We start from the raw sequence: 17,656 nt of genomic DNA on the forward strand, positions 1-17,656 counted from the left end.
AATAGCTAGGAATTCCTTATTATAAATAAGGTAATTAAGTTCTATTTTATATATCTTATAAGAATAAAAGGTAATAGGGTATAATATATTATTATTATCTCTTTATCCTATTTATCCTCCTAGGGCAAAGTTAGAAGCATTAGTTTTAAGTTTAACTTACTAGTTAGGGTTAAATATAATAAGAACTAGTTTACTTATAATAGCTAATTTAAGATATTTAAAAGCTTATTATACTTTATTATTCTATTAGAATTATTTATCCTTTTTAATAATTTTAATAAGTAGAATAATAATTTTATTAAAGTCTTTAATAAATTATTAGTAGTAATTAGTAAATCCTAAGAAGGATTAAGTTTTTTTTATTAATATAAGTAGTTTTTATTTAGTAACTATTATAATCTTTAATCTATTTATTTTAATTTTATTATATAAGATTTTATATCTTAAGTAAGTTACTTAGGATTAATAGAAGTAACTCTTAGTAGGTTTAATAAGTATATTAGTATCTTATAGTGTTTTTAAAACCTTATAGATATATTTTATATACTCTTCTTTTATATTAGAGAAGATAAAAATATGGCAATTGATGGGGGCATGACGAATTGATACGCGGGCATGATCCTTACGGGGGCATGACTTTTTGTAACACCTGATTGGGCTAAATTTCGCAGACTCATAAATACCTTTGAGAAAAGGCGGTGAAGCCGGCTCTCTTAACAAGCCCAGATCTCTGCAGAAGCAATCGGACCAAGCCGGCCTATTAGAACAGTTCGCATTCGGCCGTCAAAACAAAGTATTATTTTCGATACCTATAGAATAAGGCCAATTCTATTAAGAGCAGCTATCTATGTCTCCTCTTACTACTATGGAAGGAAAAATCTCCTCGTCGCTATTAAGCAGCTCCCATTGACTCCTTCGTCTCCGAATGCTGGGTTGCGTCTTCCGTCCGCTGGCACGTCCTCCTGTTGTTCTCCCTGCTCCAAGGATACCCGACTGGCTGCGTTTCTGGCGCTGATTTGAGCTACTGGCCTGGCTACTGGCATGTTGGCTCGCATCGAGTTCCACTCTGGCCAGAGTCGACCTGTTTAGACTACCCGGTGGTCGACCTCGCCTACGCCTTGATGGGCCCTGGCTGGCTGGTTGACTACTCTGCCGATTGCTTGCTCCGATGGCTAGCCTTGCTGGAACAGCCTGTGTGGTGTTTTTGGGCCTGCCACGGAGAGCAGTGGCAATCTTGGGGTCGAGAATCCGTCGGTATGGATCTCGAGAGGATGGCTCTCGTAGTCGCCACCGTGGATGGACCTCCCACTTAGTGAAGGGTGTGGCAGACCCTAACCTCGAGTAGACCTTGTGGCAACAAGGTATACCGAGCTCGACAGAGACCGAACAGTCGTCGTTGCAGCCCTCGAGAGGCTCCGGGAACGGATTCTTACCAGTCGGCATCGCTTTGCGAGCTAAGCGATATTGCTTGTTGATCAGCCCAAGGCCCTTCGATGATATTGCTGTCCGGAGTTCGCCTAGATACTCCGAGCTAGACCCTATATACTCGCGAGCGGTGAGTACCTCGTCCGCTGCGCAGGCATCGTTGAAGTCCCGCTCTTGGTCCTTCATCATGTCCTGCATAGCTTCGACAAGTCGATACAGGTGGCTCATACCGTTTAGAAGGTAGCTCTTGATGTTGTTGTTGCTTGCTTCTGTGCCAGAGGTGACGCGGATGCCAAAGTTGCGATACTTGCGGATGAAACAGCGTGCCCACTGGGCCCTTACAGGCATGTAGGTTCCATGGAGATACCGGAGGATAGCCCGCTGGTCATCAAATTCCCTACAGAGGTTTCTCCACGCCTTCTCGTGAGCGTCCTCAGTCTCGGCAAACAAGACGAGCTTCCACATCATGAGAACCCCTCGATAGCTATGAGGGATGTCCTCAGATGTCGGCGCGTGGACTAACTGTCGGTCTTTCGGGCTAAGCTCAGCCCGTACCTGTGGAGTAGACTTATCCTCGTCGCTGCTGTCGGGACTACTGCTACCACTGCGGCCCTTGACCCACTTTTGCTTTGATTTGAGCAGGACGTTCGAATTGATGTGGTGGATACAGAGCTGCTGCTGTACATCAGGGAACTGATCATTCAGGGCGGCCTTCATCTGATCGTCGAAGTCGGTAACGATGACGTCCGGTTGGCAAATGGAGTGCTGCTCTGCCAGTTGTCGAATACTCTCAGAGAGGAATTGGAACCCCTCCCGTCTCTCGTTGTCGATCAGACCGAAAGCCGCATTGAAGACAGAACCAAGGCAAGTCTGTCCTGTTGCCTGGAATAACGGAAGCTTGAAGCGGTTGGTGTTGTATGTGTTGTCGAAGCTGATGACCTCGGGAAACCGCTTCCACATCTGGAGACAGTAGGAAAAGGTCCAGACAAGGCCAACGAGGCGGCTTGGCTCATCATCCGCCCACTTAACGACTTAAGGAACGTCCATCTCATCAAATAGCTTGATCAGTGCTGCAGTGGGAGTGTAGCCATTCAACTTGTCTCGATTGATGATAGCCCGGGCGTTATAGATGTCCCTCTGCGTGAAGGTTGATTCGGGGTGTTGCTCTTGGACCACAGCCCGTACGTCACGGGCCCGGATACCGACCCGACGGCTTGTCGACTCGATGGTTGCCCTGATGGGTGTAGTCAGCCGTCTATGGGAAGGGTGCGCAGACGGTCTAATACTACGCCCATGGTTGTGTTGACTGTGTTCTGGGTTTGGGTGTTGTCGTAGGAGCCACTCGCCCTCTTCTAGAGCCTCGGCTATCACCATCCACTTGCATCCGCACTTCCGGGACTTCCGTTGCCGAAGACCTGCACCTCTGCTAGGCCGTGGTTCTCCGTATCTGTCACATTGGAAAGAATATCTCATCCTCCGACTGTTATATGAGTAGGCGTTCCGTCGGACAATACCAAAGCCACTCTCCTTCGCAAAGGTGTTTATCAAGTCAAATAGAGCTTCGGCTGACGGCGCTGGGTCGCCTGGGATCGGTGGGTTCGGGATCGGGTCGGGGGCAGGGGACGAGGAAATTCGAAGAGGAGAAGATCTGATCTTTTGAAGGGATACTGCTTGGGTGGACGGCTCTCGGGGCGGTGAGTAGGGAGGAGGCGATTCAAGCGCATCTGAACTGAGTGGCGAGTAACCCCATTTCTCTCGCCATTGGCGTACTCGCTCGTATGACCGAGCGAGCTCGAGGGTAAGCTTCCGATCCGTCCTAATCACTTCTCATACTAGCTTTAGGGTAGATTGAAACTCGGCCTTTGTGGGTGACGATTGCTCCCGTGCTGATTGAGGCGGAGAGGAGGAAGGTAGTGGGTCGGTTTCTGGCCCTGGTATAGGGATTCTGACTCGCTGTTGCCGTCTTCCTTGGGTTAGGAAGTCATTCGAAAGGTGTATCTCGTAATCGAAACGGAGCTCCCATGGTGGCTCATGAAGTCCTTGCGATCCATGGGGCTGTGGAGCGGTTGAAAAGGTCTGTGGATAAGATGCGAAGAGATTTCCGAGTGTATCTTCGTCGCCGACTCCGTAATATTGGCTGATACTTGTTCCAATGCTGCTCGCTGAGCGAGGTCTATTCGCGAGTAACGGCGGGCTGAACCTGGATTGTCGGCTCTGCCGCCGTCGTTTTCGGGCGTGCAATTGATCGCTAGGACTAGGACTGCGAGTTCGGCATCTCGGATTGCTCTCTGAGCTGGAAGGAGGCTCAGATTGGGACGTGGTGAAGGTTCTAATCATCGAGGATTGAGAGACTCAGGAGTGGATAGCTTGCTGATGGAGAGAAAACTTGATGGCGTCGCATTGGTTACCAAGGTAAGATTAAGGGCGAGCTAAGCTCGAGGTGTCGGATACGAGGGTGGTAAGCCAAGATGAATGATGATTTCAAGATGAAGAACAGATTATTGATTGATTCATCCCTGTCCCCTCGTCTTCTTCGTCCTCATTATATTTGACGAGGAGAGGCTACGATACTAGACCTGCCGAACCTGCAACAGATCTGTAACACCCCTCTGACTCTTGTGGTGCACTCGTGTGACAATCTGGGAGAGGCATATGCAACACGAGGTACTTAGGAAGCTCTGACAGAATTCTGCCGACACTAGCAAAAACGAAATTGACGAATCAGGTGTTACAAAAAGTCATGCACCCCTAAGGATCATGCCCGCGTATCAATTCGTCATGCCCCCCTATCAATTGCCTTATTTAAAGCGTTTATGCATCTCCCGCTTGCTTATTTGCCATTGGCGTTATAAGCAAGACGATTGCTACTACCCATAGCGTCTATCACAGAATCTTTTATAGCAGCGTCGAGAATACGTCTAGTAACAGCAGCATAACCCTCAATCCTATCGTTTGAGAGAAAATATGCCGCGAGACCAGCAACATATGGCGCGGCCATACTCGTCCCTGAAAGATACCTACTACTAGTGTCGCTTAGGTGCCATGAGCTTAGAATACCAGTACCAGGCGCAAAGATATCAACCGAAGAGCCGAAATTTGACCACGGAGTGCGCCAGTCATCAGCATCAGAAGCGCCGACAGTAATAGCAGATGGGGCAGAGGATGGTGAGTAGAATGAGGCGTCATCACCTTTATTGCCAGCTGAGACGACAATAGTAAGACCAGCATCAGTAGCAGCCTTAATAAAGCTGTTAGCAGCAGCACTGTAGTCGCCAGTGATGGAGATATTAATAACGCTCTTCTTGACAAGACCTTAGGACTTGGCATGCTTGATAGCCCACTGTAAACCCTGAAGTCCTATGGATGCAATAGTCTGGCCGTCCTTGTCGCACACCTTGACGGCAATTAGATTGCAATTCTTAGCCACACCGAAGGTTTTCCCGCCAATAGTGCCAGCAACATGCATGCCATGCCCGTTCTCGTCCCTGTTAGGAGAGCCAGGGACAAAGTTAGCTCCCCATACCGCGCGGCCCGAGAACTCTTTGTGGGTGGTTCGAATGCCTGTGTCAAGCACATACACATTTATGCCGGCTTTGGTGGCAGTGTCGTAGTAGTATTGAGCGTCTAGGCCTCTTTTATTAGAGCGTTGCGAGATGCGTGCAAGTCCCCAAGGAGAGTTGAGCTGTTGGGTGTACGCTCGTTTTCTAAGTAGGCCGAAGGAAGGGGCAGCAACAGCTGTGAGGTTGAGAATAGTATCCCTTTCAATACTGGCAACCTAATTACTGGCGTTAACATTTATCTCACCAATATATAAGCTCAGATGTACTTACCAGGTCAGAGTTGACGACATCCTTAAGTTCTGAGGAGGTCATCTTGGCGATATAGCCTTTAAAGCCATCAGGCTCAATAGTTTCAATAATACCTTCTTTTCCATTACTTTTAGCCTTCTTGGTAATAGCTTCTTCGTGCTTCTTCCTATCACTAGGGGTTACACTGGACTTATATATGATGATGTAGCTGTTTGGGACAACAAGTTCATCATCAATATTCTGATTAACCGCCTTGCCAAGGGCCAACCCGGCGAGTCCACTAAAAGCGAAAAGAGCGGTAGTAAGCTTCATAGCTGTTGCGGTTTGCAAGAATGACGAAAAAAGAGGCAATATTCAAGATAAGAGCCAAATGTTTTGTGCTGAGATGCTTTATAATACCATACTCACCCTTATCATCCCAAACTTCCTCGTTAGCGTGCTTGACGTTTAAGCATACTATTCTGGCTGACTGGCACGGGCTTCCACGGATCACAACGCAATCTAGACTGGGAGAATCAAGTCCATTTGCTCCAAACATACTTTAAGTTCAAGTCTCCATGACTGGAAATAAGCCACTACCATCGCATTCACTAAGGAACCAATAGTTGAAAGGGCCAGGTCGGTCTACATGCCGAAGATAATTTGGCGCGTTGCCACTTGTTTTTCCACTTGTTTTGTGGCTATAAACTCAGTAATCCACAAGCTTTGAGATGGCCGAGTATAAAGTGGCCAGCAGGCTTCGAAATCGATCGTATAGATCGATTCCGAGCCCTGATCGATCGATTTATATCGATCGTCACCCTCAATTGATCGATATCGATCGAGCGGCCCTCTCAGTCGGTCGATATCGATCGATCAAATAGATCAGACAGAGCCTCACGTGACGAGGCAATGAAGCTGCGGAATCCTAAAAAGGAAGGTGGTGGGGCGCCTTCCTCCTTAGAAACCACTCAACAGCAGCGTCTCTCCACCAATCGCGCCTGCCAGGGATGCTTTGTGGGACATGCGACGTGTTGCGATCCACACAGAAGCAGAATCCAGGGCAGCCTACCCTGCACCTCACCGATTTATATATGGTCTGCCCGATCGACGATCAAATCGATCGATCAGGACTTGTAATCGATCGGTATCGATCGACTGACAGCTCTGATCGATCGGTCGAAATCGAAATCGAATCGATTAATCGAATCGATCAAATCGATTGGTCGATCGATTTCGAAGCTTGGTGGCCAGTGGCGAACAGTTCCTCCCCAAACTATGGATATGTCTAGCCGTATGGTCGAAATTCCAGTCCTGGCCTCAATAGCTGCAAATGCGGATCCAGTTGCCCAAACCAGATATGGGTTAAATTCCAGTTAGTCTACCCAACCAATCACATTGCCATAAAACAGAGAGTTTCAAGCCCAAATCCTGTCTAAGTGCTTGGAAACCAAGCTCGAGAATCCAAACTAATTAGATAGGGTTAGAGATAAGCTAATTTAGGGGTATGTACGCCTAGGGACCAGATTCAGCCTGAAAGTAAACCTGGCTTGGGATCCAGACTAGGAACGACATCTATACCTCAGTTATAATCAATATGATTACCGCCACTTTAGCTTTATGCTGTTATACAGGCTTAACTCTATATGATACAATCAATTGTTATAAACCCAAACCAGGAAAAAAGCTTATGATAGTTAATATACAAGGTAGAGCAAAAGGTTATAATGCCATATAATACTTCAGAGCAATATATTTTAAACTTTCTACTTTGCGTATTAAGATGAATGTATTCGCCAGGAGACTGTTGGTCTATTATTTTCCATGATTACGAAATATCATTAGTCTATATCATTAGGACATCGCTACTTTACACTATCTATATCTACATATTCTTTATATTATTAAGAGGGTGGGTATAATGAGTCGTGTCGACATAATTCTCAGACTTCATATGGTGGAGGCCCGCGTGTATGCGCTTCACAAAAGTGTCGAGAATCAGTGTACGCAAGTCGTTGGCAGGGTAGTCCTTATGAAACCAGTGATGACGGACAAAAACTCCACCACATGTCTTATCACCAATGTAGGGAGCGCCATTTCCGTCCATGCACGGTATCACGCGCACATCGTCAGTTCTGTTGTAGTCGCACCGGACAAAATTCGCGAAAGTGGCTTGTTCATGTGCCCAGTCCTTAGCCCATCTTTCACAACCCTTGTATTTCTTCTCAGTGGGACATTGGTTCCAGTCGTGGAAGAGTTCTTGTGTTCGATTACTCTGTCGAGCGACGATGAAGCCTGTGTTCATCATAACTTTGCCTTTGTCGTCGCGGTTTCTTGGATAATCGGGATCGTTGGACATGGCGACCAGCGTCTTGTCTGTGATGTTCCATAGACTCATCAGCCACTCGAACGGCATCTCGGGATACATGAAAATAGCGTCGGCATCGAGAAAGACAACAGTTTCGTGAGTCTTGAGCGCTTCTTTGACCATTGGGACTTTAACCCAGGTACCATGTCTATTGCGATAATCGGGAGCTCGAATGAACTTGTAGTCGTATCCGTGGATCATAGCTGAGACAGCAAACATTAGATACAAATTCTTTTGCTGAAGAATAACAGTCGCAACATACCATAGAGATAGTGGCTCATCATTCCAGCTGTCCTGCCTGACATTTTATCGGCTTTCAAGCCCTTGGGGTTCATCATAGAATCATCGCCAGTGTCCAGTCGAGTGTCGACGTCCAGGATAAGCAGCTTCTTTTTCATAGGTTTTAACCAGCGGTGGTTGCCTTTGCCAATCTTGTACTCGTATCCTTCGTTCGATACGAAATTTGTCGCATTGAGTTCGTGAATGAAAGGTTTCCACAAATGGTGCATCAATTGTGGGATATTTCCAGCGAGATTCGTTGGTAACGGGCTTGAAAGTGATGAACTAATCAAGTCGCATGTTAAAAGAGACGGACGGAGTATACGAAGTGTCAGTACCGACTTACCGGAATGCCAAGTCGCTTGTTGACGGGAAATAAAAGAGCCAAGAGTGGGCTGCCAAGCCAAAGATTAACTGGATACCCATACCAAGCAGAACGCCTCTGCACCTGTTGGTAACAAGCAGTAATAATTGATTCATTACTGTGTTTTGCATGATTCAATCCCTTCGACTACAGAGTAGTCTTGTTATGGGAGCCAGACGTTGTGGAAATTTGGAGAACGACAAAAAGGATGAGAGACTCGCAAGGGTAATCATTTGAGTGGCGGCGGTGGAAAACCCTTTTTATTTAAAACTCTAACAATACGAGAAATAATAATACCTCACGCTGCTGGTTGTTGATTCTGGACTACCATGGGCCAGAGCGTAAGTTAATTACTCTAGAACGGAATACGAATAAAACCATCCATGGATGATTTTCCATTACGGAAAGGACCGAGGCTAAAGAGGCTGTATACGTACACGAGCTTAGACGAGAAAACATATCATATCACCCTTTACGAAGTGGAGTTGTCAACATTCCTCCTAGGGGCAATTGGGCGCAGCGTAAACCATGACACGCAGTAAACCAATAAGATGGTGTGCAAGACCCACTCTTTCGGCTTAATATGCCGTAATAACGGTTTCGAGTCTACCCTACCTGTGTATCTAGTAAAATGATCGCCGTCTTTTCTGCTTTAAAAGTTCTGCCGCTGCACTTCTCCTAGTCTAGGACCTTATTAATTATTAATTATATCCTCTCTGGTTACTCTGGGCTGTAGGCCTAGATACCTACGCAGTGTAGTCGTTAACGAATACGATAGCTTTGCCATTCCTGTTAATTTAGGTCTATACTAGATCTGCATTAAAGAATAAGAATAGCATTGGTAATAAGGGCGATCCTTGCAGAAGTCCTGCTTATAGTAGAGGTCTGCTCTCGGAACTTTGTCTATTAATTATGATGGTCGCGCTCGGAGCAAAATGTATCTACCTAGTATAAAATCCCTTTAGGGATCCCTCTTGCTTTTATCTGCTATAATAATCTCTCCTTATATATACTATTATATTCGCCCTTTACATTATAGCCGATAAGATTTATAACGTAATATAAGCGCTATATTAAGAAGATATGCTCTTATAGAAGTATAAGTACCTGCTCTGCCGACCGCTGCTTGTGCACACCGATATAATTAGTCAGAAGAAGTCCGTGAGTCTCGACCACATAGGAGATCCTCTCGGCAACAACCGACTCCAGCACCTTACCCAGCACAGCAAGAAGCGAGGTCGGTCTCCAGGCTTTCGCGATCATATAATCATCTTTGCTTGGCTTCTTAAGTAGGATGATTTAAGCATATCTCTACTATCTTGGTATAACGCCTTCTTTTAGTGATACAACAATCTTCCAGTAGTCAATGACAAAGTCCTTATCTTATACAGTAGAGATCGAAATCCTCTTTTAGTGGCCAATCCCCTCCCCCTAGGAGTCAATGACAATCAGAGGGGAAATATTAATGGGTAGTATCAGCGAAGACTCTGATTGGCCAGATCCACTCCATAGGCAGTCACCAGGTTCTGGGTAGGCTACAGAGAGGCACTCATCAGCGAAGTAGGTTAGATCCCCAATCTTATATCCTGTATCAAATATATCAAATGTTATTTCAAATCCAGTATTTTGCATTTGTTTGATTTGAAATAAGATTTTGGCATATTTGATTGATTTGTTTGGCAGTTTGTTTGATTGGATTTGATTTATGGGCAGCGCTGCCGCAAACAGGCTTTTCTTGCTCGCGTCTGCGAGCAGACTGGGCGTTACAATGATGTGGTCACCTATGTGAATGAAGACGCGAAGGTTAGTGTTGAGCTCAGTTTCGAGGAGCAGAACCTTTTCAGCACTGCATATCAGAAGGTAGTCGGTTCCCGCCGTTCCAGCTTGAGGGTCATCTCCTCCGTCGAGGAACCAGAGTCAAGCTGTGAGAAGCATATGACTGCCATCTGGGAATACCGACACAAAATTATGAATGAGCTCGAGAAGCTCTACGAGGACCTTTTAGAGATTCTAGCAGAGAGACTGATTCCCATTACCATCACAGGCATGTCTATGGTCTTCTATTACAAGATGTATACTTATTTTTAACCACATTATCCGCGGATTTACTTGCCGCGCTCCAGGAAAGGTGACATCGGTCGTTATCTAGTGGAATTCGGGTCGAGCGAGAACAACAATGCCATTAATCTAGCCCAAGATGCCTATAAAGTAGGTTTCGAGACCATTGATATGATTTAATCAGAGCTGTCGGAGATGCTTATATAGTCCTCTCTAGACGGCAACCGATGCTGCTCAAGTCGAGCTCGATGCCACCCACCCTTTGCGCCTAGGCGCGGATCTGAACTTTTTTGTCTTCTACTATGAGATCTGGATTCGCCCAAACGTGCTTGCCATCTTGTCCAGAAAGTTATCGATGATGCTATTGCCGAGGTCGTCTTCTTGTCTGAAGAATGCTTGCACGACTCTGCAATAGTCATGCAGCGCCCAGTGATCGGAATGGTCTGGTATGGTCTGGTATGGGGGGTCAAACCAAACCATACCAGATGCTTACATAATAACCGGTATGGTATTACCGGTAAGACCAATAATACCATTAAGGATGCCAAGACTTTTAAGAACGACGTCGAAAAGCTATAGAAGGGTGAAAGAAAGTGTATTATACTACTAGCTAGTGACCCAATCGTCGTCGTTCTCACTGTCCTCACTATCGTTGTTCTCCTCAACTCGGGGCTTTCCATACCAAGCCCGGAGACACTCACAGGCCTCTATAATATCCGACTTCAGCCTACCACGGCGATCAACTATGGTAAGCTTTGCACTGCTGAAAAGGCGTTCACACTCATCTGACATGGGCGAGATCGCAAACAGATCCAGAGCGAAGCGAGCAAGATCTCTTTGGGAGTCATAACGGGATAGCCAGTATGCGATAGCCTCATCGCAACCTGCCTCGTCGTCATGAAGCCGGTCGGTGGAAATGTATTGTTCATACAAATCAGCTGCAGAGACCGGAGCGTCTATTCGAATGCGTTTGTGTTCCCTCTGGCGATCAAATGCGGGGTCAGGATATCTCTCCTTTCTGACTGGTGGCGGCAGCATCTCAACAGCGTATCTTCCCTTATACTCTGTCTCCCAGAGCTGCTTCACCGCAGATTGTGCGTTATCAAACCACTTTTGTTTTTCTTTTCCGGCTTGGAGTACCCATTCTTGCCTGAACCATGCCCACTTTCGATATGGGTCGAGTATCTGAGCTGCATAGTACGCTGGTGGAAGGTCAGTATCTTCAGGGAATCGATTCTGCCAGTTCAGCTGCTGGTTGCTGTAATACTCCTCGCACTTTGACCACGCAGCATCTGCGCAACCCTGAAGGTACTTCCATGTGAAATTATTGTCGTCTTCGGTATCGATTGTATCGTAGTGGTATTTTGTTTCATTTATTTCTCGAAGAAGGCAGTCCAGAGTTGAAAACCAGTCGGCGAGCGATGTTTTTTTCCCCTCAGAGAGCAAAGTTGCGGCGTAGAAATCCTTCAGAGCAAGCTCAATCTTTTCAAGCTCGAACCAGTGCTGTCCATCAAGTTTGAAGTTCGCAATCCCATGAGATCCTTTCCCAGGTACGTGGCGAGCTGAGAAGATCTCCAAACGCTCACGAACATTCAACGCCCGCGTAATTGAATGAAACCACGAATTCCAGCGTGTCGAGTTGTTCTGGATAAGCTCGAGCCTATCGAATTCGGCAAGATCTCCGCCGACAATTATTGCAGCAAACTCCTCTCGGCGTTGCGGGGTAAGCCTAATGTATCGCACGAGGTTGTGAAGCCGACCTAAACACCCAAATCTTTTCCAGAGCTTTGCTAGATACCTTTCACAGTCCCGGCCCATAAGGAATGCCTGGCAGCAGAGATTGATAATATGGCCTAAGCAACGAAGCCGGCGATGGCGGCGTTGGTTGTGCGTCATCCATGGGCAGAGCTCCTTGAGTATGAACTCAACAGCGGTATCATTCGACGAGGCGTTATCCAGCATGAAGTATCCGATCTGATCTCCGCCAACATCATATTCTCTTAACAATTCAAGAATCACTGACCCAATATTCTCGCCAGTGTGTTCGCCGTACACACGTCATATACCCAAAACGGTAGTTTGTCGCTTGCCGGCAGTGTCGATCCACATGGCGATAACCCCAAGAACAGCGTAAGGGTTTGGCGAAGTCCAGAGATCAAAGGAAATGGAGATTCTACTCCTCGCCTGCCGGAGGTCCTCCCTGAGCCGTTGCTTTTTCGACCTAAAGGCATCCATAACCCAACTTCGGATAGTTTTCGCTGCTTTTGGGAGATGACTGAGAAGCGCCGGGTTTAAAAAGAATAATAGCTCTCGGAAATACTGGTTTTCAAATTGAAAGAAAGCGATGTGGCAATACACGATCCAACGAACCAGGAGTTCTTTGAACTTTTCAATTGAGTCTTTCCAGAAGAAAGTATTAGTCGCAGCCGCGCTCCTCTGCTGCTCCAGTACAGACTTCCGTGTCCGACTAGGTTTCTTGATACCACTCTGAGGGTCGATCTGGTGCTTCTGTTCAAGATGGTTTCTCACTCCAGAAGTGCCATTGGTAATAAATAGCTCTTGCTTGTGCTTTCCGGCTGCACACTCGTGGCAGTAATACACTTCTTTCTTATCGCTGTCTCGGATGTAGCGAAGACCATACTTCCATACATGTGATGAGCCCAGACGGGCTGCTTTCTTTGTGGTCTTTTCGCGATTCAAGTACGTGATGTTGTCTTGTACAAATTCGTCTGGAGGCTCGGGATACTGAAGGGGAGCAGGTGATGGCGTCGAGACAAGTAGTGTGGGAGCAGGCGACGGTGTAGGAGTCTTGAAGGATAATGGTGTTGAACTCGTAGCCAGAGAGGACGGCGAGGTTGGAACTGGAGATTCCATATGTGATATCTCAATACCGTAAATGGGTCAACTACGTGTTGTAGGATTGTAATTTTAAGCCGAGAAAATTCTTGACCTTGAGGCGCTAGCCAGTTTGGTCCATAACCCAGCCGCCGAGCGCCGCCAACTCAGTCTATTTTTAGCCCATTTTAGCCTTACTGGTATGACTTGGTATACCGGTAATACCATGGTATTGAGATTTCTTCAAACCATACCAAGTCTTGGCGGTATTTACCATACCAATACCAACTCATACCAGACCATTCCGATCACTGGGCAGCGCCGCTGTGACAATCTGACAACTTGGACGATTTCGAATACGTACAAGTTGGCGACTCACCCTGCGGCTCCGGAGATGGACGAGGAGGCTTAGGTTGAGGCGCCTTAGTTTGTGATGAGGATGAAATGCGGTTAGGGCGATATATAATTAGGAAAATCAGTGGGCAAGATCTTTGTGCTATGGACCTATTGTGTCACATATCACCACCAGATTCGACTATTCATCGAGCCTTGTGACAGATGTGAAACGCGGCCCTTGCTTAGAAGTCGTATGTCCAGCTTCACATTCGGCTTATGGCATCAAGGACTCCAATCCTAACGACATGATCACATGAGATTAATACCTGTATCCGAACACATGACTATTCAGTTTCTTTCATTCTTCTGATAATTCTCACTAATTGTATTGGTGCCATCACTTTGCGTTTCACTCGGCTTGGTCAGTTGTCTGAGTTATTGGTCTAAACGAAGAGTATCACGGGCAACACAGAGTTGACGTCAGCAAATGTAAGTGACAAAATGCTGAATACTAACCGTGATATCCTCGACACCGTCCAGTGTATCGCACTGGTTGACGACTTTATTTGCTAATGCGAGTATCTGAGGTGTACCAATGCCTGTAGATCTGTGACAGGCTGCCCATGGCAACCTTAGCTGTCCACCTTTGCTCGTGGCTTGTCCACTATGCTGGTGATTCGGCACTCTTCCACCATCTTGTCGACTTCTACGAGGAATAAGAATAACAAGACTGAAAAAAAGAAGTTAGTGATTTGGTCTGCGGTGCTTAGGCCTCCCAGGAGTTCTTGTAATAAGGTTCGCAACTAGGTAGCTTCCTGAGTTGCCCGTGCCTGTCTCATATACCCAGTCTCGCGAATAGACAATACCACTGATTGTTGTGGCTTCGCAGTTCAGCTTATCGCGCCGCTGCCAACGCTAAAGACGTATCCCGCAGTGGACCTTCGAGTCTAAGTATCCCCAGCCCAATCCGAGCCCGTGTAGTCGGAAACGAGGGGTTGGAATTCCCGTTCTTGGAGGAATAACGAGGGAATCTGGTATTTTATTTTAAGTAATCGCTCCAACCCATATAAAGCTTTTCGCAGCTTCAGACTCTTCCGGTCCCATCATCAAGACGCTCTGGCTGCTCAACGTAGATCTTTTTGTCGATATTCTTTTGTAGAAAAATGGTTTTATGTCAGATCGGCCTACCACCTGGGAGGGTCACGCAGGCAAGATAATGATCTACATTCCCACCACTGGGCAACTCATTGGAAATTCTGTCGCATTATATCTCAATGCTTAGCCCCACCAGCTTCGAACGCAACCATTTTGAGAACACATAGACCTAAACTCCGTCTTTACACCACTATCAGAGAAATACGTAGCAGTGCGTATGCCAGAAGAGATCTTTCAGCCAGGCGCCGATATACAGACGCTTACATCACCCCAGAGATCTTGATGATTATTAATGTCAGGTCAGTGTTGTAATGCCCCATGGTAGCACTAACTCATCTGTATGACGTTGAAACGAGACGGGCCAACCATCTTGAAGCCTTCTGATTTACCACGTTTAAGTGGAAAATAAAGATAGCTTATAGAATCCTCCCCCAAAGTTGCTTGTTATAGTTCACGTCATCTTCAACTATGTATCAAGTCATCCTTGCTTCAATTCCAAACGCGCGACTAGCGAAGTCGGAGGTTTTTTACTGCTCGAATCATCTCACTGAGAGGCCAAAACTACTCATGTCGCTAGCTGTCATCGATGACCACTAGCTACCAAGTATCGCAAGGCGTTGCTGACAGTTGAAGCGAGCTGAATAGCTCTATCAGTTGCGGCACGTCACACGGGATGTCGTCCCGAACCAAGAGCTTGTTTGTTTTTGCAGTGATTATGCTGGCATAGATGTCTGCCATTTTTCTGCTATCCCAGATGCCTTACTTTCTGCTAAAAGACTGAAGAAGTTGCACACCTTTCCATTGGATACTCGTTTCTTCACAAGCTATGATAATGAAGGCTATTTGTAGAATGATGCTAGCCTAGAATGTGAAATCCTGTCCTCTGCCAGTGTTCAGATACTGGATAACAGACTTTGCCTTCTGTAATATATTGGCACAGTCAGTTGTTTCCCAATCGTCATAGATCAATTCCAGCTTTACTGCCGCGTCTTAAGAAGCCTGGTCCAGTTTGAGTAGCTTGAATCGGTTTAACTCTGACTCACAAGCTTTTGAGGGGCCAAAGGCTCTCTTGTAAGCTTTGAGACGGGCGTTCCAATTATGATAAAGTCGCTTTGAGACCAACTCCTCACTGCCGCAATTCATGGCGGGGTCGGCATCATCGCAACAAATTTCTTCACTTTCACAGCTCGACCAGCCAGCATAGAGCTCGACGCCAAAAATACTTTCAATATGCGATAACGATGGTGCTGCTGCTTGAGCGGAGGTGAATGGGGTATGGGAGTCCTCCAAATCCCCTAAGTTGTGTGTCCTCACCCATTTCTTAAGGCCTAATAATAGCTTTAGGGGAGCATTATCGCCTAAATAGAAGAATAAATCTAACGCTAAACCACATAGTAAAAGAAAAATAGTTTCTATAAATTTAAGCAAGTCATCTTATTTGCCTCTAGCACTAATCGCATTAAGGCACTCCATTCCCCAATCATTCAATTAAGCATAAGTATTCAATAAGGAGAATGCAGCTTCTAAGTGGCGCGTAACATTTATATATCAACTGTAAAGACTCTCTATACAGATAAACATTAAACAGTATATTATAATCTCCTAAAAACTCCTCTTCAGTAAGCCAATATACTTATAAATAACCTTGATAGCATTATTTTACTGCTGTATAGATATTATTTTGTAAGATTGTATAAAAGATTGAGTGGTAGGCTCAGGCTGGCTCTAAAGCTTAAAGGATTTATATGCACTTCTGAGAGCATAAACTGCAGCCTTAACAGCCTTAGAGCTGTAGCTAAGCGGTAAAGCATATATATGCCAGAAGTCTATAGCATTTAGTGAGCCTGCCAGCTCTGAGACTGTGTATGTTTGAAAATGGTAGAAGAGATAGAATTCTGTAGACAATTTAAATGCCTCTAATACCGAAGGAGCTAGAAATAACAATCGTGGTGTCATAAGGAGGCGTTTTAGTAAGAGCTTTTGTTTTTAATGAATAATAATTGGCTTTTGCTTTTACTTACTATTAGAAGCGTTGGTATAACCATCGAACACTCTTTTATCTTTCTCACAACGCTAGCAGGTCGGTTTTCCTTCATCGCACTTGAGGTGGCGGATCTTGGGCAAGTAAGATCAGCATACATCTGTCTTCAATGTTCCCTAAGGAACCACTCACTTGCTACATACTTGGATCAGCTTCTCATCTTTGAAGATTCTTCCAGGGTTACATTAGTGACGTACTATGTGAGGCATCCAGTTCTTACCTGGGGAGCTCTCGTTCGCTTCCACTTTGGTTTCTTCACCCCGTCTGCCATGGTGTAGATCGAGATCAAGATTGGTTATCTACGAGTTTCTCTCTAGTTAGTGGCAGGCGGGTGCAACATTATAACAACGGGGCAATATGCGAGACTATTCGCACCTTTAAATACTTTCTTTTCCCTCATCCTTAGCTGCATGAGTCATAGCTCTTATATTTCAAGAAAAATTGCTAATTAGTCTGAGGCCTCCTATCGAATGGGGCTAATCTATGATAAATTTGGTAAGGACACTGGCTTTGCAGGCGGGGCGTTGGGCGACTGATCGGTGGGTGCCCGGGCGCGCCTACTGATCAATAGCCCCGGGATATCTCCTTTGTTGGCCCGCGCGGGACGCATTCTAAAGTAGCAATTTGTCACGAAAACCGTCGTCTAGAAATGGCCCTAATATCTGTGGAAAATGTTCTTCCTCCTAAAGGCGCGTACGAATGACGCAAAGCTTTTCTCGCAGTGATAAATCCCTGGGCGAAGCTTTAGTGATATGCTTCTACTAGGGTGAATTAGAAGAGGATTACTAGTGGGCACTGGAGCACCTTAGGTCACTGTATCAATGAGAGCTTCCTTCGGTCATTCTGACCGATAAATGACTTGAAACCATGAATGCTGCTGCAGTCTGGTTCTCTTCCCCCAAGGTACTACTTTGTCTCTAGCATGTAAACACAGCAATGGTTTAGCACTGCCGACCGTTCTGCGCCTCGAAGGACGATCAGGTGAGAGACCAATCCGAAGGCCAAGT

At 46.0% G+C, this 17,656-nt stretch overlaps 4 protein-coding genes across 4 annotated transcripts; 1 reads left to right on the plus strand and 3 right to left on the minus strand.

The window, feature by feature from the left end:
- Positions 1 to 4,255: 4,255 nt before the first annotated feature.
- Positions 4,256 to 5,546, minus strand: FOBCDRAFT_241985 (peptidase S8/S53 domain-containing protein; the record flags this gene model as incomplete). The annotated part of the gene is made up of 3 exons (XM_059610422.1): positions 4,256 to 4,737; positions 4,774 to 5,200; positions 5,256 to 5,546. 3 exons carry the CDS (start codon positions 5,544 to 5,546, stop codon positions 4,256 to 4,258), a joined length of 1,200 nt encoding a protein of 399 aa, XP_059465424.1.
- A 1,552-nt stretch (positions 5,547 to 7,098) lies between these two features.
- On the minus strand, positions 7,099 to 8,340 carry FOBCDRAFT_139848 (uncharacterized protein; the record flags this gene model as incomplete). The annotated part of the gene is made up of 3 exons (XM_031195038.2): positions 7,099 to 7,784; positions 7,844 to 8,145; positions 8,207 to 8,340. 3 exons carry the CDS (start codon positions 8,338 to 8,340, stop codon positions 7,099 to 7,101), a joined length of 1,122 nt encoding a protein of 373 aa, XP_031029776.2.
- Positions 8,341 to 8,553: 213 nt separating this feature from the next.
- Positions 8,554 to 10,697, plus strand: FOBCDRAFT_277112 (14-3-3 protein; the record flags this gene model as incomplete). Its single annotated transcript, XM_059611537.1, has 4 exons — positions 8,554 to 8,565; positions 9,953 to 10,296; positions 10,348 to 10,432; positions 10,500 to 10,697. 4 exons carry the CDS (start codon positions 8,554 to 8,556, stop codon positions 10,695 to 10,697), a joined length of 639 nt encoding a protein of 212 aa, XP_059467603.1.
- Positions 10,698 to 15,566: 4,869 nt separating this feature from the next.
- FOBCDRAFT_204394 (uncharacterized protein) lies at positions 15,567 to 16,920 on the minus strand (the record flags this gene model as incomplete). Its single annotated transcript, XM_059609121.1, has 4 exons — positions 15,567 to 15,607; positions 15,652 to 15,990; positions 16,630 to 16,681; positions 16,870 to 16,920. 4 exons carry the CDS (start codon positions 16,918 to 16,920, stop codon positions 15,567 to 15,569), a joined length of 483 nt encoding a protein of 160 aa, XP_059467604.1.
- Positions 16,921 to 17,656: the final 736 nt, after the last annotated feature.

Source organism: Fusarium oxysporum, chromosome VII (assembly GCF_013085055.1).
Source record: "Fusarium oxysporum Fo47 chromosome VII, complete sequence".
NCBI lineage: Eukaryota > Fungi > Ascomycota > Sordariomycetes > Hypocreales > Nectriaceae > Fusarium > Fusarium oxysporum.